Source organism: Blastomyces gilchristii (genome assembly GCF_000003855.2).
Source record: "Blastomyces gilchristii SLH14081 genomic scaffold supercont1.3, whole genome shotgun sequence".
Classification (NCBI taxonomy): domain Eukaryota; kingdom Fungi; phylum Ascomycota; class Eurotiomycetes; order Onygenales; family Ajellomycetaceae; genus Blastomyces; species Blastomyces gilchristii.
The window spans coordinates 404,200-428,492 of record NW_003101680.1 but is presented as its reverse complement, the minus strand read 5'-3'; the positions used below and the strand labels follow the sequence as shown (position 1 = coordinate 428,492).

The following is a 24,293-nucleotide window of genomic DNA, read 5'->3' as shown; positions in this document are numbered from 1 at the left end:
CCTGGGAGGGAAGGGAGCAGGTTAAAGATATATATTCCCAGATACCAATATTCCTGGTATTGATGCCGGAAATAAATATCTGGAGAACCCTCGCGGAACTGGAACTGGCGGAGCGGACAATTGGGCGGAGAATTACATAAGCCACAGGCAGAGAAAACTCGCTTGCTCGAACTAGTTATATACCTACGTCATAGGATAGGGGGCAGGGCAGATTAAGCTTTCGTGCGCACCTCACAATGAATACTACACGACCGTTTCTAGCGTATAACTATCATAGTGTATGAGTTAGGTAATTAAATAATGTATAACATTGAGTGTGTGTACGTAGACAAAGTGGTAAGGCTCTCTGAGAGCGAAGAAATGACAAATAAGTAAACAATTGATTGCCATTCCTCGAAAACAATACTTTAATTCCATCGCCCCTAGCCCAAATTCTCCATTCTGGTTTGTCTGATATCTTCATGAATTAATGATTTGCTGTTTCTCCTCTTTTTTCGCCTGCTCTTTCCGCCCAGTTAATCAACTGCGCCTTGGGCTTTGCCATTCGTCGCAAGCGCTTTAGAGGTGTGGCTGGTGCACTTGCTGCGCCAGACGAGTGCCAAAAATACTCGTCGAGGTCTTCCTCGTCAGAAGATGAAATCGACGAAAGTGAGATCACACGTTGAAGGTAGGTCATTTGCCGACCGCTTCTTGTTTTACGGTGTCGCTGCCCTTCCTTTAGTTTGTCTAACAGCTTTGCATCTTCCTGGCAGTCAAAGGTCGTCACCTCTAAACCAGGGAGGTTCATGGATAAAAATTCTTTCAGCTCGGGAAGCAGTTTGGCATTGGGACGGTATGTGCCGCTATCATTATCAATTACAAGCTCATACACAGCTGGATCAGTTGATGCGGGTGCGGAAGCCTCGCTGTCGCCTGGTGATACATCTATTTGGCGTATAGAATCACTTTTTGACCTTGGGGGAGGAGATCTGCTCCGCGGTTTCCCAGCAGGTTGTGAACGACGTCGTACAAAGAATTCACCGGCAAAGGCAATGTATATCGAAACGTTGCTGTGCATGGTGTGTTTGCTGAGCATGTTTATGCCGAATTCGGTGCCTGTTTCAGTAAAGCGCCATTGGCCGTCCAGAGTAATCACGTAGGTGAATATTCTCCCGTCCATGTCGTAGTGGACGAATTCGAGAAATTTTTGGGTGAATTCGTGTGATGGAGTGGGATATACACCATAGACAGTGGACCTATCGAAATTGTAGATCCTTACATGCTGCTGATGGAGAGCATGGTTTAGAATGCGACCACGAAGACTTTGCGCCGTGAACATGCCTTTGACAAAAGGTTTGAATTCGACATATCGATGATATAGGGAGGCGGGTACTGGGCCTTTCAGCTGAATCTGGATAGCCTGGAAACTGTAGGATCAGATAACAGTACGGTATCAGTCGCTTACGAAACAAACATGTATATGCACACACATATTTAGTTTACACGTATAGAAAAGACATACTTATATCTGGTGACCGGCTTCTTGCCATCTTGGACCGGGGCAGAATCCATGGTGCCAGCAAGCCTCCCGATCAAGGGCGAAAAATGCTTACTCCAGTGGAGAGGGCCGATGGTATACATTCTACCTCCCTCATCGCCGGGGGTCCTACCAAGGCATTGAACGCTCATGTACAAAGTTGCGTTCATGTGTTTGTTCCTCAAGAAGACCACGCCTAAAGACCGCATGAAGTAGGCCCGCTTGCTGGCCGTGCGCTTCTGCACCTTGTAGGGCTGCTCAGTGATTCCAGGCCACGATTCATTGATGGACGGGACGGATATTTTGACATTTCCGAGCTTGTCATCGCTATTGACAGGGTCTTCATCGTAGATGCGGCATTTCAGCTCAAAGCCAGAAGCAGGGACATTGGCAACAATCCAGTCGCAGTTCCAAACAGGTTCAACACTCCTAGAAACAGTCGGAGTGCGAAATACGAGATCGGGATCCTGTTTGTTGCGGCGAGGAAGAGTAGAGGTAAGATAGGCGAGGACGAAAGGGTCCGCGGACAATGTGCTGATGTCAGCAATCGGGAGGTTGGAGGCGCGGTGGAATGTGAACTTGAGGGTGAAACCTGGAGGTGCGGCGGGGACAGGGGTACTATCAAAACCGCCAGCAGGTTGCTCTTGTCGAGGGGCTGAGCTGGAGTTGGACTTCACCTTCGAGTTCAGATTGGGGAGCGAGCTGGAGGATGAAGGCCTGTGGGGCATAGCCTGGGGAGCTGGAGGTGATTATTAGTGTTATTATTGTTATTATTGTTATTATTGTCATGATTAGTTATATATTTCAAGCTTGAAGGCGAGAGAGATAACTAACTCAAACTTAATGGAGATAGATATGAGATAATCGTATATAGGGCTGTAGTGGGCCTGTGGCGCAGAGATTCTTATGTAATTCCCGTTGCTGATGGATTTAGGTAAGTTGACTAGTTAACTATCTTCGAGGGGCTCGAAGACGCTGCATCCAAAGCGCTGAAAGAATAGAAGCGGGTGAGATGGAAGATCCAGGCGCAGGCTCATTCATATAACATTAAATAATAACTTATTAGTTACACAGAAGCACAGAAAACGGGGGATACTCCGCAGATCAGAGTCAATCTCAAAGCCCTGAACTTCCAAGGTTCACCTCAGCCGCAACTGTCTCTCGACGCCCCCGCCAATGCAGAGAGAATGTCTGGTTGGTGGAGGATTCTATGCAGAATGATACAAATGATACAATAATGGGACTGGACTGCTGCAGAATGGGAAGTGGATACGAAACGGCTGGATCTTGCTGTCGAACTTGGGAAAAAACCGTAAACCATCCCGAGATCTGACGGAGTCTGGATGAATCATGAACAACACAGGAGAGCGCCCACGAACTCACTCAATTCTACTAACTTATTTATTAGCTAGTTAACTAATAACTAACTAGTACGTGTGGCTGGTGGGGCAAAGCCACCCCCTTGACCCCCTTCACAGGCCAATCCATACCGACTTCGCACGATGTGCGTGTACTATGTAATAACCCGCACAGCGCCTGGAACTTGATATGACCGTGTGTCGTGTGAGCGCGAGTTTCTTCGCTAAGGTACTCCCGCTGGTGGAAAATTATAATCCTATTTCGTAACTTTTATTATCAGGGAAATCGGACAAAGTCGCGAGGTCCTCTTTGCTGTAGTGTGCTTGCAAACGAATATGTATGCTAACCACTTGTATATCCTGAGTAGTTATGTTCCAAAAACTTTTCCTTTCTGTCAGTTCCAAAGGCTGGCTCGGAATGCCGCCCGGAATGCCTTTTTGCTTTTTTGCCTTGTCCTCTGGAGCTCAATTAAGATCCCCCCTCCTCTTCCTTTTGTAGTGAACCGAGCAGTTTCCGAGCAGTTCCAAAATACCGCCCCATTTGCAATGCCCGATACTGAGACCACGTTGGTATGTAGCTAGGAAGACACCGCTTTCGCCCCTTCTACCTTCCCGGGAATAATGATGGTTACAGTAGTGGGAATATGTCCAGCTGGCCCTATCCTTGGAGGCTAACCTGTGTGGCTTGAAATTTTCCGTCACGGCATCAGATACGCTAACAAGACTTCTCAAATCGGGGGTCCATGTTGTGTTTGACGACAACTTTTCTCGTTCAGGGATGGTGACGGGGCTATTAACACCATTCACCGGCAGCGTTCAGGATGTCGGGCTTGCGCGGTTGGTCTGCTGCGTATGTTGTTCTATTGGCTAGAATGTAAACTATGTTAGAAGCAATCTAAGCCAATCAACCTCTTCGGTATTGTCGTCAAAAACCGAATTAAACGGGGCTATGGGTCGCATCATGCAAAGCCATCCGCGACCGAGGGTAGCATAGTAATACCCTTGTGTAAAACAATATTATTTCATCTCGGCGCGCTAAAATCCAATTGCCTTGCTGCATTCTTAAATCGAGTGTCATCAACTTCCCCACCCCGCCTTACCAAGTCGTCCCCCATCTTCTTCGCACCGCCGGCCTTTCGCGGAAGGTCCTCATTTCGCGTTGGCCGCGGCTCAGCCACCCACCACGGATGCTGCAAGACTTGGCGCGCAGTACTTCTTTTTCGTGGATCCAATTTCAACATCGATGCGAGGAGGTCGGCGCCTAAGGGCCCTGCTGTAGGGAACTGTCGTATAAAGAAATCACGACCCTGTAAAGGGGTGATTTGGGTTTCCTCAATGGGTACAAAGTTTGGAAGTTTGGTCACACCCGGCCAGTTTTCCTCAGTCGGGGTTCCGAAGGCGCCGATGATTTTGGAGATCTGGTCCATGTCCGTGTTTCCTGCGGCAAATGGGACGCGTAGGAGGAGTTCAGCAAACACCATTCCCATTGACCAGATGTCTACTGCGCCCGAGTACTGTCTCGCACCGTACAACAACTCTAGCGGGCGGTACCAGCGGGTGATCACTTGATGAGTCATGTTCAAATAGGGGTCCGCAAATGACCGCGCCAGACCGAAATCGGCTAGTTTGACTTCACCGTCCGAAGCGATGAGGAGGTTGTTGGGCTTGATGTCACGATGCAGAACGAAGCTTTCGTGGCAGAACCAGACACCCCGAGCTAGCATCCCCATCCACGCTTTAACGTCTGCTGCACCATACTGGATATTTCTATCTTTGATAAGCATTTCTAGATCTCCTAGCGGGAGGAATTCGAGGACGAGATTGAGATTCTGGTCCTTAGAAGAGAAAACGTCGTGAAGCGCAATGATATTGGGGTGCGAGAGTTCCTGGAGATATTTCACCTCTCGAATAGCGTCCATGGAAAGCCCGTCTTTGTATTCTGTGTTGACTTTTATTTTCTTGATGGCAACAAGTGAGGTGGGATCATGTCGGAGATGTCCGAGATAAACGATGGCATATGTGCCTTCTCCAAGCTTTTTATCTGTGCCGGACGCGAGTAAGTTCGAGGTCTGCCAAGGGAATGAGGGTCTTGTGTGTGAAAGTTGAAGGGAAGAATTGAACAGGAAACAAGAAAAGAAACAAAAAGAAAAGAAAAGAAATAGGCTAACAAACCCTTAACGTATTTACGGCTTATAGCTACATTTAATTGCTCGGCTGCCTCTGGTACCGCGGCGAGATAGCCCCCGGCTTCAGCAGCGGAGGCTGGTTGTGACGCTGGTTGTGACGCTGGATGTTCCGCGCGCCCAGAGCTGCGCATGGCAAGTATTTTGGCATTAGTATCTGGTCCACCTGTAGCTGAATGTACTCCGGAGGGTGAGCATGTAATTACAGGCGATACCCCCATTGCAGGTGAGGTTGGGGTGGAAGGTTGGCGGGTTGTTGGAAGGAACTGAATAACGGAAACAAGGGAAGCCCGGATAAGAGCTTAGAATCAATCACTAGTAATCGCGGGGCACTTCTTCACTCCATGAACGCGACTAGAAAACCGAGTCTTTAGCGGTTGTTCAAGTCGTTCCAGTATGATTGTAGTTATCTCAAAATTGTTGAAGCTGTTCGAAACCCAGAGACGGGGATTGCAGATTGAACACAAATAAACCACCCGGATCATCATTGTTCCGGTGCCCGTCGGCTCTCCAAATTTCTTAACCGCCAGAACCAAAATCACCGATGATATTTGAACATTGGCTCAAATCTTGATGGAATAGACTCGGTATCGCCACGCATCGCTCGCTCGCCTGCAGCTATTCCTCGAAGAAAACCACCCACACAACAATTCGATCGTCTTTAGCAGACCGTGCCTCTTATAAATGACGTATAACAACCCTAATTGAGCGGCCTCACGGAACCTCATCTATACCGCTGCCCATCCCGACGAGCTTGTCTATCGATCACTCTTCCGCTCAGCGACATTGCGACCAATTCACCATGGCGGCCCGAACCATCCCACGGAGACCCTTCGCTTCCCGGTTCCTAACAGGTCCCTCCTCGTATTCCCATTTCTACCCCCTATCGCACCAATTCCTCCACCAACTGCATAAAAGCTCACACCCCCCTGTTCCCCCACCAACCCCCTTCGTCCCAGACGCGGAAACCTTCCTCTCCCTAATCGGCCGCAACATGTCCCGCTTCGCCTCCAAATTCACCTCCTGGGACGAGCTATTTACTCTCTCCTCCGTAGAATTGAAGGCACGAGGCATTGAGCCGCCACGTCTTCGCCGATATCTGCTCCGCTGGCGCCAAAAGTTTCAACGCGGCGAGTACGGGGTTGGCGGCGATTTAGAGCACGTAGTTGATGGCGTGGGTCAACTGAGGGTTGTTGAGATACCAAATAACCAAGTCGTGGCGAGGGCAGAGGGGCAGTGTGAAACACCTACAACAACAGCTGGTGGTCAGCGTGAGCATGAAATCCCCCCCGTCACAGCCACAGGCACCGCAACTCTATCCCCTGGCATGAAATGGGCGGTAGTGAACCTCCCACCGGGCGAGTCGCAACCGAAAGAAATACCACAGCCGCCCAAGAAATATATGAAAGTCACGCTAGGGCGTGGCCCAGTGCTAAAGGCGCCATACATTAAATTGGTCAAGGGAACAAATGGAATGGCGGGAGTCATACAGGTGCAGGAGGGCATGTGGGAGGATAAGCAGGGGAAGAAGATCGATGGAGGAGAAAGAAGGCAGGCGGAGGTTAGGGCGAAGAAGCGGAGCGAGGAGAGGAAAAAAGTCTCAGCATAAACTGAGTTTCTGTGTTTATTTCACTTTTCTTTTCTCTCCCGCACTTGGGCTGTTTTCAAGAGTGAATATGTATATTAAGTCATTCTGTTCCTTTGCTTGATGCTATATTTAAACCCTGCTAGATCTTGTGTTTACGGTTGGCATTTATCTACAATTTTCCTTTCTTTGTATAGTACGGGACCCTTGGAGCTTGGAGACGCAATATGAAGGAAGAGAACGAAACTACGCAATGGGGAAAGCCATTTTCAAAAAAAAAAAAAAAAAAAAAAAAAAAAAAAAAAAAAAAAAAAAAAAAAAATTAGAAAAAAAAGGAAAAGGAAAAAGGAAAAGAGCAATCAACAAAATCAAACATCAAAACAATCGCAAAATTAATTATTAGATGTACTATTATGTATGTTAGATGCAAATATATAGACTAACGAAAATGTTACCTGTGGAGCCTGCTTGAACCTTTACAATGAGGAAATAATAATATAATATACTCGTCTAAGTGGAGAAAGGGCGAGAAAAGAAGGGGATGAATGGCATAAAAGAGAGGTAAAAAAAAAGGCAAGTTTAACACAAAAATCCGATATGAACGAAACCTAGGGTAAGAAACATGAAGTGGGTGATTTTATTTCTTGGTGGGATTTCTCTTCTCCCATGCGACAAGCGGTCTTCCTAGAGGTTTCGAAAAAAGTGACTAGTCACATATGTTAGCATCGCTATCTATATCCAAAAAAAGGGGGGCGGGGTGTTGTTGACAATTAGCTAGAAACAGGGCATCGTGGTTTGCTTACCGAATAATCTGTTTCTGGCACACCGGTCTCGTTTTCGACTTTGCTCAATTTCAGATGTCTGACGATCGCAACGAGCAGAGTTCCCAACTGTACATATGCGAATTGTTCACCGATGCACCGATGTCGTCCGGAGCCAAAAGGTAAGTAAGGACTGTTGGCACCTTTGCTAATCAAACCGTATCCATAATCCAGCTTCTCCTCGTTTTGATCCTCCTCCTTTTCCATTGTGGAGGTCTCCCAGCGATGAGGATCCCAGGTCATGGGATCTGGGAAATACTCGGGTAATCTTGACGTTACTCCGGGAGCTGCGAGGAGGTTGTGAGTGGTCGGGATTGTATATCGTGTTCCATCAACGGGCATTGGGGACTTGACGGCGCGGAGGATGGAGTGAATCGGGGCATGAAGGCGAAGGGTCTCTCTGATAACGTGTGAGTTGAGGGTGAGTTTCTGAAGTGTTTCGTAGGTTACAGGTGGGAGATCCTCCCCAAGAACCTCTTTCTGCTCCTCATATAGTTCCTCAACAATCTTTGGGCAAGACGCGAGTCGGAGAACGATCCATGATAGAGTGGAGGCGGATGAGTGCTGGCCCGCCATTAACAAGGCAATCATCATATGGGCAATCTCGATATCTGGGAGTGGGGTTCCATCCTTGTAGACACAGGACATCAAATTCCAGACCATGTCTTCTGAGTCTTTCTGGCAACCGGCTTCCCGTCGCTGGCGGATGATATCTGTATAGACCTTTGCCATCTTTTGCTGAGCAGCATCCCGCTTACGGTTATGAGGTAGTGGTGCCCACGGGAGCATGAAGTTGATCGCGGTAAACCCCATATCCAAATCATGATAGAGCTGGGCGAAACTGGAGTCGAATTTACTTCTCACTTCTTTCCCTTGCAAGGACCGGGAAGCAGTAAAGATGGTAATCTCGGCAATACTCTTGCAAACATCAAGAACTCCCTTTTCGCCCTTAAGTGCAGATGACGTCTCCAAGTAATGGTTGAATTCGTCTGTGATTAAAGTAACATAGGACCGTAATGACTCCGAGGTTAACCCATATTTGACGAACTAATCGAATATATAGTCAGTAGAGTGTTCATAAACCAGTGATATTGTCGCAATAATTACCTTCTTCTGCTCCATCAGCTTTGCATTTGGGCAATCGTAGACGACATGTCTACCGAAAACGGGTGTGGTGAGTGGTGAGTAGACCTCTTCGGCGCAAACGTCCTTGAGTTTGCCGTTCAAGATGAAATCATTGCCTTTCGTTCCAAGAAACACGGTAGTCTTTTTGCCAAGGAGAACAAATGTGAAGATATCGCCATACTATTACAAAAGAATATAGTTAGACATCGAAGCAAAATGTTAGAGCCATGAATTCATATTCCAAGGCAAGTGTTGCTCTCGGGGGTTCCACGGGGGTGGCGCGGGTGGAAGGGTCACCTTTTCCTTGCAGCTTAGGAAGAACTTATACGGGTCAATTCCATAGGAGATGGTGCTTCCAATGATGGGGAACCAGTGGAACACAACGGGAGGTTCATTGGGATTTTTGAAGAGAAGTTGGCGGATAACGTTTATTACCACAGAAAGGGCAATAAAAGTTGCGAAACCGGAGAGCAGAATCACCCAGAGAGACGCGGCAGAGCAATGAGCGCAGATGCGGACAATAGCATCCGCAAGGAGCCCCATGGTGACTTTGGCGGAACGAAGGAGTCGACCGACTACGGAGGGTTGTGGGGATGTCGACAGCACTTTGAGGGAGAGTTAGTTGTTCAGGGGAAGATGAAGCCCAGACGGGGCATTCTTTCGTTATCAAAAAGATAGAATAGAATGCAGGCTCGGCTGAGTCAGCACGACATGTGCACAAGCGCAATACCTGTATTTACGGGCTGGAGTACCATGAATATATGCCTACCACTACGGATCCTGGCGTTGCCAACACGTCATGAACAGTACCTGCTCCGTGACGGTACTCAGCAATACCAGGCACCGTCTTTGTGCCGTTGCCTCCCCTGCCCAGGCTTTTCCTTTGTTGCCGTATTCAGCGTAGAGCTAAGAAGATGAAGAATAATGGGCTGATCTGGGATACGCTGGTCCCGGCAATTATTATCGCGGCAGAAGCGTCAGCCTCAAGGGTACTTCGTATTTACGAAGGGGATAACAAATAATATAAATCCGAACCAATATCAGTATAACATTGATATTAATAATAAATATTTATCCAACAGTATACCTATCAAAGAGTAGCAGCCCAACGCTCAAAGAACAAAACCAAACATACACAGCCAGCACTGATTTGTATATTCATTGGTATATTAAGATAACCACTAGTTATATAGGTCTTCTGCCTGATCCAAGCCCAGAAACAAAATTTGTCCGAAATGTATCTATCTATAGGTAACTGCCGAAGATAAAAGTAGGACAGACTACACATTTCCCACTCAGACTAGACAAGGAAAAAAAAGAAAAAAAAAAAAAAAAAGGGGGGGGGGGGGCGGTAGGGGTAAAGGAAATAAGGAAATAATAAGGAAATGCAAAAGATGGAAAAACAGGAGAAAAGACAAAGAGAAAGAGTGTTCCCTTCACCTTCGTCTTCCCCGTGTATACCTCTCATCCTGATCATCGCTGTATAAAATCGGATCCCCGCGACCACCCAAATTCATGAAGTTAGCCGGATCCCGATTTGCCGCAGGTGCGGGTTCCTGCCGTACTCGCTCCCCACCACCACCCCCACCCCCCCTCGGCGCATGGTTGTGCATTCGTCTGCTAGCTTCGTTCCTGTCGAACACTCTCACCTGCCTATGTCCATGCCCACCAGTTGCTGGATCTGCGATAACCTGGCTAGATGGCAGATCATTGATGCTACTTATCAGAGTGCGTTCACGCGCCATCTTACGTTTCGAGAAATCAAGCAGGCCCATCGCGCCAGTTAAGCCGTCTGTGCTGTCATTGATGCTGGGGTACTTGCCCCGCCCCGTCAGCCAGGGATGCTCCAGGCATTCGTCAATAGTGATGCGCTTGTCGAAGTCGACGGTCAGCATTCTGTCGATGAGATCGAGCGCGGGGTCCCCGACGGAGTCCCAGTAGGGAGCTGGATAGTCGAAGCGGCCCAGTTTGATTTGGTCAGCTAGTGTGTAGGGATTTTCGCGCGTGTAGAGTTCGTCGGAGAATGGCGGGAAGCCGCACAGGCAGATGTATAGGACCACTCCGAGAGACCAGATGTCCACTGCTCGGCTGTATTTGCGATGCCGGGGGTTTTCTTCGAGAATTTCAGGAGCTACGTCTGTTTAAGGTTAGTTGCAGTTTTTAACAGAGTTAATAAAGCTTGATGGGGCCATAATAAATCAAAACTCACAGCTGGGTGTTCCGCATCTGCCCAAGAGCATCGTTAGCATTCAGATTGACAGTTTCTTTATTAGAAAGTAGTCTCCCTGTGAAAACCGGAATATAACCTACAAAGTTGTCGTGAACGAGTCCTCCCCTATTATTTTAGCAAGACCAAAATCGGCGAGTTTCACGGTAAGGCGGTCATCCACCAAAAGGATATTCTCGGGCTTGATGTCCCGGTGGACAATATTCCGTTCATGCTAGATAAGAGAAGTCAGGAGGAGGATTTTGCTATGAAGGATGATGAGGGTAGGATTTCAATCCATCATACAAGATACTTAAGTCCCTTAAACAGTTGAGTGAAAACATGTCGAGCTTCACTTTCCGTAAGCTTTTGATTCGCAACAATCCAATTGAACAACTCGCCCTCGGGGGCAAGTTCAAGGACCAAGTAGACACCATCACTCTCATCGAAGGTGTCCTTCAGACAGAGCACGTTGGGGTGATTAACGCTCATTAGCACGGCAATTTCTTGTTTTAAGCCATCATTGTCGGCTCGCTGTGAGTCTCCCGGGCGCCTCTCGAATCGCTTCACTGCATATTTGTCACCGGTCGACCTCTCCACGCACAGATATACAGAGGCAAAATGGCCTTTTCCTAGCTGCTGCAGGATGCGATATTGCTGTCGGAATTTGTTAGTGTCTCTTATTTTAGGATAGCGAAAGACAAAACGAGCTTCATCCAGCACAGTTATTTCGTCTCCGTCTTCTAGTTCGCGGCGCTTATTGCGCCCGATAATTGCCTCGTTTATAAATGTCCCGTTGCTAGACAAGTCTTCCAGAATAGCAACGGAATCACCTCGTTTGTTTTCGTTATATATTAAACAATGTCGATTGGATATAGTCGGTATATCAAGGACAAAATCTACAAGGAATCATAATATCAGTCAGCAAAGTGTCGCCGTATCGCGATTATTCCTGAGGGCGGAGCGACCACCGGCCTAATTGGCAATAACATACCGCATTCTGAATGGCGCCCGATGAGATAGCCTCCGGTATGATCTTGGGAAGCAAGGTTTTCTAATTTGACTTTTCCTCGTTTAGATCTCGAAGATCCCTTCCTGCGATTTGTGGTACCCACGGCGGGCGAAGAACAAGTGTCTCTCTTTTTCAAGACCAATGGGTCTCCGAACTTGTCATCGAGAGGAATAAGATAGCCCCAGACACCTTCGGCGGCCTCATCGTCCACTTCATCCGCAAGGGCTCTTGGGGGAAAAACAAACTGGGAGAGAGCTTGAGTATCTCCTGGGGGGGATGAGAAGGGCAGCTCAGCGGCGGGAGTGTAATGACGGAATTGGCCGGGATAGCCCTCTGACGGGGTCACCGTCGTTTCTTTCTGTAGCTCGGTGGCAGTGGACTCTTGATGGGTGAGCGGAGAGGGCAGATACACATTTTTTTGGTGAGCTGCCTGGGATTGGGACGATATCCGCTCCGAGCGTCGGGGTTTTTTGGTCTCTTGAGGAGCTTGGTTTCCCGCGCTGGGCTAGAATGAAAATGCAGCAACGCAACGATTAGTTGAAAAAAAAAAAAATAAAATAAAAAAATAAAAAAGAAAAACTTGAAAAAATTGAAAAAAAAATAAAATAAAAATCTCAAAAAAGGCTTAGAAAGATAGATTGAGTCCACATGTATAAATATCTCACCCTCCCTCGTTTTAAATGACTTTTCTCCTTCGCTGGGGCCATATCCGTGGTGGATGGAGCGCGATGCAAAAAAGGGAAATGAAAACAAAATAAAACAAAACAATCCCGTGGAGGAAAACAGACGACAGCGACGAGTCTGTAGGTTGAGCCTGAGCTGGGGAAGTTATATATGGATTGTTTGAGATCTCTAGAGACTCTGCGTCACCCCAAGGACCTCTCGAGTTCAGTTCAGGCGGCGTGAAGTGGAGGCAGCGGAGGCTGGAGGAATAATAAATAATAATAATAATAATATGAGTTCGCTGGTAACTAACTAACTTAGACTTAAATAGTTCGTTATTTAAATAAGTTTAGTTGGTTGGGCAAGCAGCAAGGTCAGCCTTGGTAGGCGTAACTACTAAATACTATTATATCTAATGGCTGAAGGAGGACTGGTGGCTTGTGTTCGGTTCCTGAGGATCAAAAAATAAAATAAAGTAGTTATTTACAGCGAAGTGCGGCCCTTGGAATAATATAATGGTTTCTCAAACAGCTTGCAACAAATTAATAACCTTTAGCCATATATATTTCATTCGACAAACCGAGAGCACATGTTGAGTAAATAAATACTTCTCATATTTAACGTAGGTTTTGTAATGTTGACACTTGTAGTTCCCCGTTATGTAGTTATTTATGTAAATATTTAGTTTCCATCATCGCCAACTCTCTGCTTGTTTTTAATTATTTAGTTAGTTATTTAACTAACTACTCCGTACATTGTTTGCGGAGAACTAATAATAATTAATTGTTACTTCTCCTCTCTTTTCGCCACAACCACAATCCAACAATGTTTCCTCCGCTCCGTTTCTAATCTCCTGCGGGCTCTTCAGCAGGTAGTCCTTTGAGCATGTATGTTTCCCTTTCCGATCCTTTTGGTTTGGATGCCAAATCACCCGCTTACTTTGTTTTGGGCCACTTTTAGGTCTCTGTCTCGACCTTTCTGTCTAAGGCGAGCTGCCTTCGACAAGCTTGCGGACTTGGCCACGAGCTGCCCGGAGAGTGACGGCGGCATCGTATCAGACGTTGATCGCCTGGGGAGGGCCTGCCATCGCCCTAAGTTGATCTCAGGCGGATATCTCGACGGTGTTTCTAAAGGCTGCAGTACTCCCCCTTCGCCCCTGGTATGCTAGCTTTATCCTCCCCCTCTGTTGGGCTATATACGTGTATAATGTTACGAAAACTCTTATCTAACCTGACTGATTACAAGACCATTCGGGAATTGGATGCCCTTTTGGCGCTTTGTAGAGCGGCCTCCAAGTTGTCGTCTCCTAAACATGCCGCGAAATTGGTCTCCCAACTGGCTGGATATCTCCCCCATTCTCATCTCCTCCTACTTTACCCATCTCCGTTCCTCTATAGCATCAAACCGTCTCCATGGGAAGCCTTGACATGTAATCTCACTCTATCCCTGTTATCGCTTGGCTCCCGAATTCCGCGTCACCGGGACGATATCCTCCAGAGTCTCACCTCCTACCTCGAAAATTGCCTCCATGCTGCAAAGTCCCTCCCCGCTCTGCGGAACCACGCGAATGGCGAAAAGGAGCTGGGAGATTTGCAGGCTGTCGTGGATGTGGCATCGATTACGCTATCCCTTGTGGGGTTCTTAGAAGCCGCTTCTGTTCATGCCAGCTTTTGGACACCGGCAGAACGACTCCAGGTCGCCAATCGGTTGCGGCTGATTCTTTCAGAGCAGTTTTTGATCACTGTTGAGACTGTCTCTTCTATGCTCCGTAGCTCTGAATCCTCCAATCACATTTTGCTGGGTTGGCGACGATATGCTCGCCGCTATGCGTCCGAAGGGCGCCCACTTGGCGCAATGCTGCTACAACGGGGCTTTATGCGGTTTATTAAGGCTTCAACATCGCCTGCTGGTGCTGATGGTCGAAGTATTTCCGACAGCGCTCTCCTGGATCAGTATCTGAACGGCATTCCACTAACCGAACAGGACCGCGATGACAAACTCATCCTAGTCAATCCCTTCGCAGAAATAATCGCCGAGCAGATGCAACAACTCGAGGATGGATCTGATTATCTACAACTCGGCTCGGCATGGCAGCAACGGCTAGCATTCTCTGTGAAATTAATTGCTATAGTCAGCTTCCTCAATTGCGTCATTCTGGATGAAGACTCGGCCGACCCTGACCTTCTTCTTTCATGGCTAGAAGATACGCTGCTCAATCCCGATCAAATGGCCGATCAGGAGCTCGCAGAAGTGGCCCTCAAATCCCTAGCAATCTTAGCAAAGCTATTTTCTACCATGACTTTAAATACAACCCGCTGTTTCCTCAAATTCATCGTGCATAACGGGCAAAGCGGCGCCACCGTAGTAACCGCCGCCCGTTGCTTGGCTGATACCCTTCGTCTTCTCTCACAGGACACCATCATTGGTATGCTGTACACCTTAGGGAACGTTCTTAGTGCTGGCCCACCAGCTACAGACAAATCACACCAAACTACTGCCAATGGGATAGGTTCTCATACTCGAGGCTTGGCTCCACCGTATCCTCAAACTGCGAACGGTAGTGTCATATCTCTCACGTTCGATGAGGATGCCGAAACAGCAATTACCTACCGAAACGTGGTACATGCAATAGTCACGATCTCTACAAGCTGCGGCGATAGTAAAATTGTGGCATTGGCCCAGTCGATGCTGTTACAGAAGATCGGGAAAATAAACGCAGTCGTCAACGCCTGTATCATCGAAGAAACCGCTGCGCTAGCCCTCCATAGTGACGAGGCAGAATTTCAAGTGCTTCTCAAATTCTATTCCCGTATTTACAGCGAAGCCCTTGTCCAAGGGAATGCCCTCATCCTTGATGCGGTACGTGGTCTTCCCCTCGGCCTAAACCCCGGGTTTAGGTGGATAAACGCAACCTAACTTCACATTATAGGTCCATAAGGCGAGAAACCATCTAGCAGGAAATATGGATCGACAATCATTCCATTATCGAGTGTATCTAGTCTATCTCCTCGAAAGTATTGTTAATAAAGGCGATGTGGCTGACAGAGAGAAGGACCGCCAGAAGGTCGTGGAGTTATCTGCAGAAGAAATCGTCCCTTTGATCAAACCACTTGCTATCCCATTTTCAAGAAGTCAATCCAACTGGGATGCTCTTGTCGGTGGGGGGGAGCATGATATACCCTCCCTGCTTCGTGATGTGTGGTTTAATATTGCGGCCCATGGCATTTCGCTGCGTTCAGAAGTTACTCGACAATATTACCAGGAACTCCGCATCCTTGCAATTCACTCCCCTCCGCTAGTTGCGGAAAATCGCGCTGAGCTGCTGGAAAGCGATATTGAGTTGAACACTGTGCTGAGACGAGGAGCAACCCAGAACCACGCTGCAGATCAACGAAAGAGCCTCGCCTTGGAGGTTCCACATCTGGAATACGATATCAGGCGGTTGAGCTATCCGAAAACAGTCTTTTTGAACGCCACTTTACTGATTGAGAGCCTGCGGGCTGCATCTGGGGACTGCACCAAAGTTCTAACTTATTTCCTCGACCCTGCCCTTAACAGTACGGATGTCGGCAGTTGCATGAACGCTATTGCAGACAAAGTTGTGTCAATCTACCTTGAAAAAGCTCTATCTGGATCTGCAAAATTCTCAGCCGCGCATATTTCTGGGCAGCTGGCAGACACACTTATGGCCTGTTGCCATCGAATCGAAAAAATACAGCAGGTTGCTGCAGCCACTGCCAGCAAAATAATCAATCAATGCCCCTCTTCTCTGTGCCAAAAACGATCTCTTTTTGTCCTTTTGGATCTATTGACTATCATGTGGTCATCGTGCTTAGACGAGGAACTCGACGAGTTCGAGTGGAAATCTACTTTCACCTCCACGAGGGGCGTCGTTAAGGTCGAGTTATCAGATAACTACGACTTTAGGAGGCTCACTTTCACCACTTTTTATAGATTGGCACAAACATGGGTATCGACAGTCATGAATATTGCGCCGTTGGATGTTAAGGGCTTGCTCCAAACCTACCTTTCGGATTACGAGGACGACGGCGCCTATGGCCATATCTCTATCGGCCGTTCATTCGCCTTGGAAATGGGTTCTGCTATTCCATCCAGTGATCAAAGATTAGGTAAATTAAATGTGTGAATTCTCCACAACACCCTGAACATACTAATAACGGGCTCCTTAGGCTCCATCGAGGGTAATGAAAATTCGATCGTAAACGTGGCTTCCGATTTTATTGCTCAGTATACAACCCGCCAGGAGTATCGCTATTCCGAGGCACCAAGTTTACACTATCAGGGATGGGCACTCCCCCTTAACCAAATTTCTAGAGACGATTCGACCGCTTCGACACACCTAGATACCATTCAGGACACGCTGTCAATGCTCGTCGAGTTGGAATCCCGAATATCTAACGGCCAACCCGTCATGCTAGAGCAGTGCCGGAATCTTCTTCGCAAAGCTACTGCGCTGATCTGTAGCGCTAGCGAATCGCAAACCATTATCATCTCACACCTCGTTAATATCCCATTCCAGATGTTTACAAGAGAGTCGATCAAAATGGGCATTTCTTTATGGCTGGGCGCGATCCATGAGAATCCACAAACCGAGTCAAGGATACTGACGGAAGTTGCACAAGCGTGGGAGCGGACCATTCAGAGGAAGTTGGGGATCTTCAACCCTAATTTCAAGTACGTGAAAATAAAACTTCATGCGCCTTTGCTTCACTAACCTCATTATTCAATTCATTTAGATTCGTTGACCCATTCATGACCAAAACGGAGTTTTCTCCATCGGATAAATCCATAGTCCTCAAACGCCAGCGGAAAGCGCAGAATATCATATCGCCACACTTTCGTATCCTTCAGTTCTTCGAAAGCCACTTTAATGCCACTAGACTTGGTAGTGTCCACACCCAACGCATATTTAGTCGTCTTGTAGGAGTCACTTTGGTTGAACTACAAAATACCACCGGCCACCCACTTGCGCGTGAAATTCATTTCCACATCGTCTTGTTTGGCTTAAAGGTTCTCCGATATTGTACGTCGCAAACGAAAATTGCTTTATGGAAATTGAAGGATCAAATCCTTTCTGCTGCTTTGAGCTGGTTCAGCCATCCGCCTAGGTAGGTATTTATCTATAAATAATCAAGTATTTGATTTAGGATGTGTCGCTAATTTGCTTTTTTCCCCCTTTCAAGGTGGTCCCTAGGCGGTAACCGCCTACAGATGAAGGCTGAAGACAAGGTTCTTCAGGATATTGAGTCGCATCTTGAAAGCACATCCCGTATAGCCACAGGGGCATCCGCCGCGAGGAAATCCCTCCAAGCCAAACAAGAATTAGTCCGGCTACTTATTGAAAACGAGCGATTCCGACTACGAGTATGGCTTTTCCCATTGGAGCATGAGAGACGGAATTATAGTTCAAGCTCAGGGAATAAGGTCGATCCCGAGGTCTGCTGCCCGCTGCAATGAACCGTCCCTTCCATGTTCCATAATCAAGTTCTATCTAACCCTGATTTGCAGATTATTTCGTCCCTGATGAGGCTAGCATGGGCAGAAAACCATGGATTAGCCCTACAACTCGCAAACCGGTTCCCCTCGCCAAAGCTTAGAAGCGACGCGCGCTGGCTGTTGCTCAACTTTCCAGAGAAGGCCATTGGCGATCCCGATAGCCTGAATATACTCCTTGGATCCGAGCTACCTCCTGATGTGTCGTTTCAACTCAAGTATCTTCTTTTCTGGGCTCCCGTAAACCCTATTGAAGCGTCAACATATTTCTTACCAGTTTATGGAAACCACCCATTTATCCTACAGTATGCCGTGAGATCACTGGAAAGCCATCCTGTGGAGGTGAGCTTTTCCTACATCCCACAGCTTGTCCAAGCCCTGCGATATGATGCCTTAGGCTATGTTGAGCGGTACATCTTCGAGACTGCACAGCTATCACAGCTTTTTGCCCATCAGGTTATCTGGAACATGAAAGCGAATGCTTACAAGGATGAAGATTCTCAGATTGTATGGATACTCTCCCCATTCTGGTTTTCTCCCTGTCCTGAAATCAAAAGTCAAACTTGAGCTAACTTTCGCGACCTTTCACAGCCTGATCCTATCAAACCTGTCCTGGACCAATTCCTTGACAAGCTTATCGGTCACTTCTCCGAGGAAGATCGTGCCTTCTACGAGAGAGAATTCTCTTTCTTCAATGAAATCACAGGCATCTCTGGAAAACTACGACCTTACATCAAACGAAGCAAGCCAGAGAAGAAGCAGAAAATTGAGGAGGAACTGCGTCAGGTCAAATTAGAAGTTGGGGTGTATCTTCCAAGTAATCCAGACGGAGAAGTGATCGGGATTGATCGAAAATCTGGAAAGCCCTTACAGAGTCACGCAAAGGCTCCGTTCATGGCGACATTCCGGATTAGAAAGACCAAAAAGGTGGAGGAAAATGGCAATGGGAATGGTCCTATGATGCTAGAGGTTAAGGCAGATGCCTCACAGCGCCAAGCAAGTGTTGATGACTCGGTGCTGCAGACTGCTGATGCCCAAGAATCTCAATCAACGTACGAGGTCTGGCAGTCAGCCATCTTTAAGGTAGGCGACGATTGCCGCCAGGACGTACTGGCGCTGCAAATGATCGCAGCTTTCCGGAGTATTTTCATGGGTGTTGGCTTGGACGTGTTTGTATACCCATATCGCGTCACGGCCACAGCACCAGGTTGTGGTGTAATTGATGTGCTCCCTAACTCTATTTCACGAGACATGCTTGGTCGCGAAGCCGTCAATGGCCTCTACGATTACTTCGTTTCCAAGTATGGCGGTGAACAATCTACCCGCTTCCAAGAGGCAAGAAGCAACTTCGTCAAGAGCATGGCTGCCTACTCTGTCATATCCTACCTTCTCCAATTCAAAGACCGCCATAACGGAAACATTATGATCGATGACGCTGGCCATATCATCCACATCGATTTCGGCTTTTGTTTCGACATAGCACCAGGTGGTGTTCGATTCGAGCGCGCGCCTTTCAAGCTCACCTCTGAAATGGTGGCCGTAATGGGAGGGCAGAGCAGCTCGGGTGGTTCGTCGTCAACGAGCGGCGGTAGCGGTGGGATTTCTCTTGGTGGTCACAACCCAATGAATTCGCAGTCATACCGTTGGTTCGAGTCACTTGTCGTTAAAGCCTTCCTTGCTTCCAGACCGTTTGCAACCAAGCTATCACACATTGTCACGCTGATGCTTGACAGCGGGCTGCCGTGCTTTAAGCCTGACACGCTGAAAAACTTCCGCGACAGATTTGTCCTTGAAAAGACTGAGCGCGAGGCTGCCGAACACATGCGAGAACTCGTGAAGAAGAGCTACATGAGCGTGTCGACGAAAGGCTATGATCAGTTCCAGATGCTGACAAACAATATCCCTTATTAAAACTTTGTTCTCTCCGAGTAACGTGGGATTTTTCTGACGATTCCCACAATCAACGTGTTTTCTCTCTGCCCTATTTCTTTCGTTGACAAGCGGCTAAGTCCAACTTCACTTGCTGCATATTTTGGTTTGTTTCGTTTTTTATTCTCCCTCTCTTGAAAGTACCTCAGCTAGCTAGTCAAATTTAATAACCCTCGTTTTCCTTCCAAGGGGTTCGGTTCTCCTTTGCTTTCTATTATCATAGACTAAAATCATCGCTTCATCAAATGGGGATTCCCTTGTACATTTACTTCAATGAAGTTTGGGCCAATCTGTTCTATACATCTGTGATCGGATAGAATGTCCCCACACCAAGGTGGATTGATGTCGTGTTCTACACCTAGCTACAGGTAGTAATATATATATACATTCATATTTATTTGATTTCTTCGTAGGAAATAAAAAGGGCAAAATAGAAAATATAACTAGTGAAATGGCGAAAACGTAGTCTTAGAGATAGCGGAAGATGCATTTCGAAGAGGGAAGAAATAAGTAAGGTACGTAAGAATCAACCACTGCGCCGTCATAAATCCGGTCCAGACAAAAGCTACAATTCAGTCCCGCCTTGTGAAATAGATAGCCACAAAAAAAAGAGTTGGGAGGAACGCATAGAAGAAGATAAATCTCGACAGAAACCGATGCGCCCCAAAGAAATGCAATAGCAAAATTGGAGAGACAGCCCTGCCGGATTTTATGTTTACGCCAATAGTACTAGTAAACCGGGCAGGTCTCTCAGCCCTAACTAAGTCTTGGAACTGGCCAACGCAGTTAGAGACAAGAAATCAAGACGAGGCGATGAATTGTCATAGAGGATAGCTAGTGATGGATTTTTGGAAGGTTTTGAGGACAGACTTGGATAACAGTGAAGGGGCGTTAGGGTTTTTGACCAGTCCAAACAGTGCTATTTTATTATTATCTGGAGAAGAGATAATTGAGGAAATAAGACATGTCGCGTAAGGAACCTCGACACGGGTGGCAGCATTCCCCAAAAGAAGGGTTTATCCCCTTCGCTCTGATTCTCGTCTCCATTCACTCGCTTCATTCCTGGGTCTGGCGGGCCAAACGAAAAAAGTGGCTATAGAAAACACAACAGATAGAGAAGGTTGTATTCGTATAATAAAAATAATAAAAAATTATAAAACAAAAATAAAATAGAAAGAAGGCAAAGCAGACCTTAGTCCATAAAGTCACCCCTAAGTATCTTCTCCTGGAAGTAATCGGGTTTTGGCTTTGGCTTTCGCTGTTGTTGTTTCTGTTGCCGCTTGTGGGTATCACGAATATCTTGAATGGGTTGTTCCATTGCTGCAATGGAAGCTGCTCGCTGGTGATGCTTGGAATGTGGAGTAGACGAAGGTGGCGATCCATGGGAACCAGCAGTGGGAGACGTCGGAGGGAAGCTTCCAAACGAAGGAGCGCGCTCCGCGCGTGTCCGGAGGGCTTCTGGCCAATTAAAGCCTTCGCCTATAGGGCGCCAAGAAGAGGGGTTAGATCTATTGTTCTGGGGAATTGTTTTATGCGTACTTGCAGCAACCGAAATACCAGCACTGCCCGTGGAGGATGTGCTGCTGGCGGTGGACGGAGCTCGCTGTTCTGCCACCGCAGAAATTCCGGATGGGTGTCTACCATTTGCACTTGCACTCCCAACGCGATCGCGGAATGCCTGAGCTCCAAACGAGACACGATGGGGAAATGGGGATGTAGGCGAGGTTATCGGGGTGTCATTTCCGTTCTCTTCTAGCACAGAGTCTTCCCGTGTAGGCGAACCGGATATCACGGAGCTCGAGATACTCCCACGACGCATACCCGCAGGGGCACTTCCAAAGGGAGATGATTGTTGAGTTGGAGACCCCGAGAGGCCTAGCGTGGTAATCGACATGCGGCGGCGTTGCTGTGCCTGAGCACTTGCAGATGACATGATTGAGCCGGGAATATTTACGGCAGCGGTTGGCGGTGGTTGTGGAAGGCCTGCGTTGCCGGGTCTTGCAAAAAGCTCTGAGAAGGATGCAGCAGAGGCAACGGAGGCACGACGACCCCGAGGCCGAGCGGAAGGGCCGGAAGAGGTAGAATTCGAAGGGTTTTGGGACATGGCAGAAGGGAGACGATCAATTAAAACAGGAAAGGGCTCAATCCACGGTAAGGAAGGCGTAGAGAGAAAACAAAGCGCCCGACGGTTGGATCAACTCCCTTGATTGAGGGGAGGTAAGCGGAAGAGGACAAATAAACAGCGAAGCCAATTCAGAAAGCTTAAGAAGTGTGCTCGAGGCAAAGATGCCGGAGACCAATTACATGACTTAAGTGGTGTATGTCACCACTGGGCATGAGGTGACAAAAGCACGATGAAATATCACAAGGAAAAAAGGTGAGTAATAGAAAGGACTGCGAGGTCTGGAGGCCTGGAGGAAGGGAGTTATTTGGACAAGGAATGAGGTGGCAAGGCAACAAATAGGCCGTAACACCAAAGGCCGTTACGTAGAATGATAGCCCGAGTCCGCAGTCCGCCAAGAGAGGGCAATAGATAAGGGACAGACCAGACAGTAGTGGGCAGCAGAGGAGAGGGCAGCGCAGCGGGGTCAAGGAAAGTAGCTAGCTCTAAGCTCCCGGGCTATGGTGGAATGGCTGAAAACCCGAACTTAAAGAGCTGTGTAAGGGTGGTGGGGGGATTATGTGCGGGGCACAAGAGAAATAGAGAGCAGAGAGCAGAGAGAGGAGTACTGGACTGGCAAGGGAAAGTGGATTTAGAAGTGGAAAAAGGGCTGAGTAAGTAGAAGAGATAAGATAATAAGAGATAGAAGATGATATTGATGAAAGTGGAAAAGGAAGTTTGAATGAAGCCCCAAAGATTGAAGATGAGGTTGGCGATGTTGAGGCTGTTGAGTTGAGACTGAGGTTTGCGGAAACTATGGTATTGTGATGCCTGTTACGTTACGTTATGAAACAGTCCTTACACTGTAGGCTACTGGGGCAAAAGAGCTCAATCACCACCAGCGCTGGTAGAAAGGGCCGATCAGCCCGGGACCCCCAACATACTGTGGGATGGTTAATCTGTTGTATTCGTGTGGGAGGAGCTAGCTACATTTATATTACATATGGTAGTTATTGTAGCATAGTTGAAGGTTGTATTGATAGATCTATCTACAAGAACATGATATAGTGGTGGGTCATGTGATCTAGTGGGATTGCTAACCGCAACGGCTGTAACGGCCAACACCCCTCGAGATAACACATACAAAAACACCCAATCCACCAAGATAGTCTGTCAAAACCAAATACAAATGTAAAATTAAGCATTCCTGACTTTTCTGCCTGTAAGACCTAGCAAAATCATGAATTATACAAATATCACAGTACTCAGAGATTTAGTAAGTTCTGTGGCGGGCTGCGCCCGATCAATCATATAGACTATTCCGTTACACTCCACAGATTCCAACCGCTCCATTCTCGATCGCGTACACTCTGATCCTCGGCCGCCACGAATGCGTATAGATTCTCTGCTCCATTCTCAATTGCTGATCCTCAGCTGCCATGAACGTGTATAGATTCTTCCGCCCCGAAGCCCCACCATGTACATCATCACATACACATATAAATATTCACTTTGATCACTGATTCTCACACTTTCTCTTTCTTTTTCTTCTCTAACATTTTTCTCTTTGTTATATAAGACCTATATATTATACTGATCTATTCAGTGTAGACCTCTTATACTAGAAAAACATTCATCATCTTCTTATTAGAAATGATTATTCATACATTATCTTCTCATTAGAAATGATTATTCATTGAGAGATATCTGAACATGTAACAACATATAAGAAAGAGAAACAGTTAAGTGAACACTGAGTTCTCAGATAGAAGCTTACTCATCAGTCACTCTGATCTCACAATAAGATTTTATAAGAGAATGTCAGTAAAAGATCTGAGAGTTCTGATACTCAGATATAGACTGATCATGTGACTGTGTCTGAGATCAGAACCAGATTTTTTAATAGTCTTATTATCAATTTAACTGATCTTATTACATGGTTTTAACATTAGATAGTAGTTTCATATAATCTCAGTGAGACTTACTGTCTACTCTTATTACATTTTTCAAATGAGATTATGATTTCTACTTCTCAATTTAAATTATTTTTATTGCTTTAAATGACTTTAAATCTCATTTAAGTGTTATCAAAAAGTGTTACTTTTTAAAAAATTAAAAATAGTCTAAAAAAAGCCTTAAAATGTCTAAAAATAGTAACTTTATGTCAAGAATGAGACTAAATGAAATCAAATGAGATCACTTTCTTATTTTTTTCAAGTCATGGTTTTATTTTAAGATCTGATATATAGTTACTTTGTATGTTTTTTTAATAACTAGTCT

General features: G+C 46.8%; 7 protein-coding genes across 9 annotated transcripts; 2 read left to right on the top strand and 5 right to left on the bottom strand.

Annotated features, from left to right (window-relative positions):
* Positions 1-206: 206 nt before the first annotated feature.
* Positions 207-2,298, bottom strand: BDBG_01681 (C2 domain-containing protein). The gene is made up of 2 exons (XM_002626964.2): positions 1,502-2,298; positions 207-1,406 (listed from the first exon to the last, which is right to left on the bottom strand). The coding sequence occupies exons 1-2, from the start codon at positions 2,242-2,244 to the stop codon at positions 467-469; spliced, it is 1,683 nt and encodes a 560-aa protein (XP_002627010.1). The 5' UTR covers positions 2,245-2,298; the 3' UTR covers positions 207-466.
* A 232-nt stretch (positions 2,299-2,530) lies between these two features.
* On the bottom strand, positions 2,531-5,505 carry BDBG_01680. 2 transcript variants are annotated; one of them, XM_031720438.1, is made up of 3 exons: positions 5,264-5,505; positions 5,047-5,183; positions 2,531-4,915 (listed from the first exon to the last, which is right to left on the bottom strand). In XM_031720438.1, exon 3 carries the CDS (start codon positions 4,791-4,793, stop codon positions 3,897-3,899), a length of 897 nt encoding a protein of 298 aa, XP_031576633.1. In that variant the 5' UTR covers positions 4,794-4,915; positions 5,047-5,183; positions 5,264-5,505; the 3' UTR covers positions 2,531-3,896. The 2 variants fall into 2 exon arrangements, with proteins under 2 accessions (XP_031576633.1, XP_002627009.2); XM_002626963.2 differs by having other exon boundaries at positions 5,047-5,505.
* A 103-nt stretch (positions 5,506-5,608) lies between these two features.
* BDBG_01679 (uncharacterized protein) lies at positions 5,609-6,938 on the top strand. The gene has a single exon (XM_002626962.2). It carries the CDS (start codon positions 5,860-5,862, stop codon positions 6,664-6,666), a length of 807 nt encoding a protein of 268 aa, XP_002627008.1. The 5' UTR covers positions 5,609-5,859; the 3' UTR covers positions 6,667-6,938.
* On the bottom strand, positions 6,627-9,561 carry BDBG_01678 (cytochrome P450, family 51 (sterol 14-demethylase)). Its single transcript, XM_002626961.2, has 4 exons — positions 8,886-9,561; positions 8,571-8,768; positions 7,446-8,510; positions 6,627-7,348 (listed from the first exon to the last, which is right to left on the bottom strand). Exons 1-4 carry the CDS (start codon positions 9,129-9,131, stop codon positions 7,280-7,282), a joined length of 1,578 nt encoding a protein of 525 aa, XP_002627007.1. The 5' UTR covers positions 9,132-9,561; the 3' UTR covers positions 6,627-7,279.
* A 363-nt stretch (positions 9,562-9,924) lies between these two features.
* Positions 9,925-12,913, bottom strand: BDBG_01677 (CAMK protein kinase). Its single transcript, XM_002626960.2, has 6 exons — positions 12,472-12,913; positions 11,789-12,311; positions 11,101-11,693; positions 10,899-11,029; positions 10,798-10,814; positions 9,925-10,725 (listed from the first exon to the last, which is right to left on the bottom strand). The coding sequence occupies exons 1-6, from the start codon at positions 12,511-12,513 to the stop codon at positions 10,025-10,027; spliced, it is 2,007 nt and encodes a 668-aa protein (XP_002627006.1). The 5' UTR covers positions 12,514-12,913; the 3' UTR covers positions 9,925-10,024.
* BDBG_01676 (phosphatidylinositol 4-kinase) lies at positions 12,764-20,334 on the top strand. Its single transcript, XM_031720437.1, has 9 exons — positions 12,764-13,356; positions 13,430-13,628; positions 13,715-15,328; positions 15,399-16,599; positions 16,660-17,164; positions 17,227-17,598; positions 17,674-17,926; positions 17,999-18,490; positions 18,575-20,334. Coding segments are annotated over exons 1-9 (5,958 nt in total). The 5' UTR covers positions 12,764-13,354; the 3' UTR covers positions 19,895-20,334.
* On the bottom strand, positions 15,896-23,077 carry BDBG_01675. 2 transcript variants are annotated; one of them, XM_031720436.1, is made up of 2 exons: positions 21,554-23,048; positions 19,887-21,391 (listed from the first exon to the last, which is right to left on the bottom strand). In XM_031720436.1, the coding sequence occupies exons 1-2, from the start codon at positions 22,014-22,016 to the stop codon at positions 21,105-21,107; spliced, it is 750 nt and encodes a 249-aa protein (XP_031576631.1). In that variant the 5' UTR covers positions 22,017-23,048; the 3' UTR covers positions 19,887-21,104. The 2 variants fall into 2 exon arrangements, with proteins under 2 accessions (XP_031576630.1, XP_031576631.1); XM_031720435.1 differs by having other exon boundaries at positions 15,896-23,077.
* Between the last annotated feature and the right edge of the window lie 1,216 nt (positions 23,078-24,293).

Excerpts from the sequence above, each read along its gene's own strand:
- BDBG_01681 (XM_002626964.2), bottom strand. The coding sequence starts at position 2,244 with ATGCCCCACAGGCCTTCATCCTCCAGCTCGCTCCCCAATCTGAACTCG. Across the intron at positions 1,407-1,501 it reads AAGCCGGTCACCAGATATAA|TTTCCAGGCTATCCAGATTC; the intron begins GTATGTCTTTTC and ends CTGATCCTACAG.
- BDBG_01680 (XM_002626963.2), bottom strand. The coding sequence starts at position 5,278 with ATGGGGGTATCGCCTGTAATTACATGCTCACCCTCCGGAGTACATTCA. Across the intron at positions 4,916-5,046 it reads AAGCCGTAAATACGTTAAGG|ATAAAAAGCTTGGAGAAGGC; the intron begins GTTTGTTAGCCT and ends CGTCCGGCACAG.
- BDBG_01679 (XM_002626962.2), top strand. The coding sequence starts at position 5,860 with ATGGCGGCCCGAACCATCCCACGGAGACCCTTCGCTTCCCGGTTCCTA.
- BDBG_01678 (XM_002626961.2), bottom strand. The coding sequence starts at position 9,131 with ATGGGGCTCCTTGCGGATGCTATTGTCCGCATCTGCGCTCATTGCTCT. Across the intron at positions 8,511-8,570 it reads AGCTGATGGAGCAGAAGAAG|TTCGTCAAATATGGGTTAAC; the intron begins GTAATTATTGCG and ends ATATTCGATTAG. Across the intron at positions 7,349-7,445 it reads TGCCAGAAACAGATTATTCG|TCACTTTTTTCGAAACCTCT; the intron begins GTAAGCAAACCA and ends ATATGTGACTAG.
- BDBG_01677 (XM_002626960.2), bottom strand. The coding sequence starts at position 12,513 with ATGGCCCCAGCGAAGGAGAAAAGTCATTTAAAACGAGGGAGG. Across the intron at positions 12,312-12,471 it reads GTCATTTAAAACGAGGGAGG|CCCAGCGCGGGAAACCAAGC; the intron begins GTGAGATATTTA and ends TTTTCATTCTAG. Across the intron at positions 11,030-11,100 it reads TTAAGGGACTTAAGTATCTT|CATGAACGGAATATTGTCCA; the intron begins GTATGATGGATT and ends TCTCTTATCTAG.
- BDBG_01676 (XM_031720437.1), top strand. Across the intron at positions 17,165-17,226 it reads ATCTTCAACCCTAATTTCAA|ATTCGTTGACCCATTCATGA; the intron begins GTACGTGAAAAT and ends CAATTCATTTAG. Across the intron at positions 17,927-17,998 it reads GGAATAAGGTCGATCCCGAG|ATTATTTCGTCCCTGATGAG; the intron begins GTCTGCTGCCCG and ends CCTGATTTGCAG.
- BDBG_01675 (XM_031720435.1), bottom strand. The coding sequence starts at position 22,016 with ATGTCCCAAAACCCTTCGAATTCTACCTCTTCCGGCCCTTCCGCTCGG.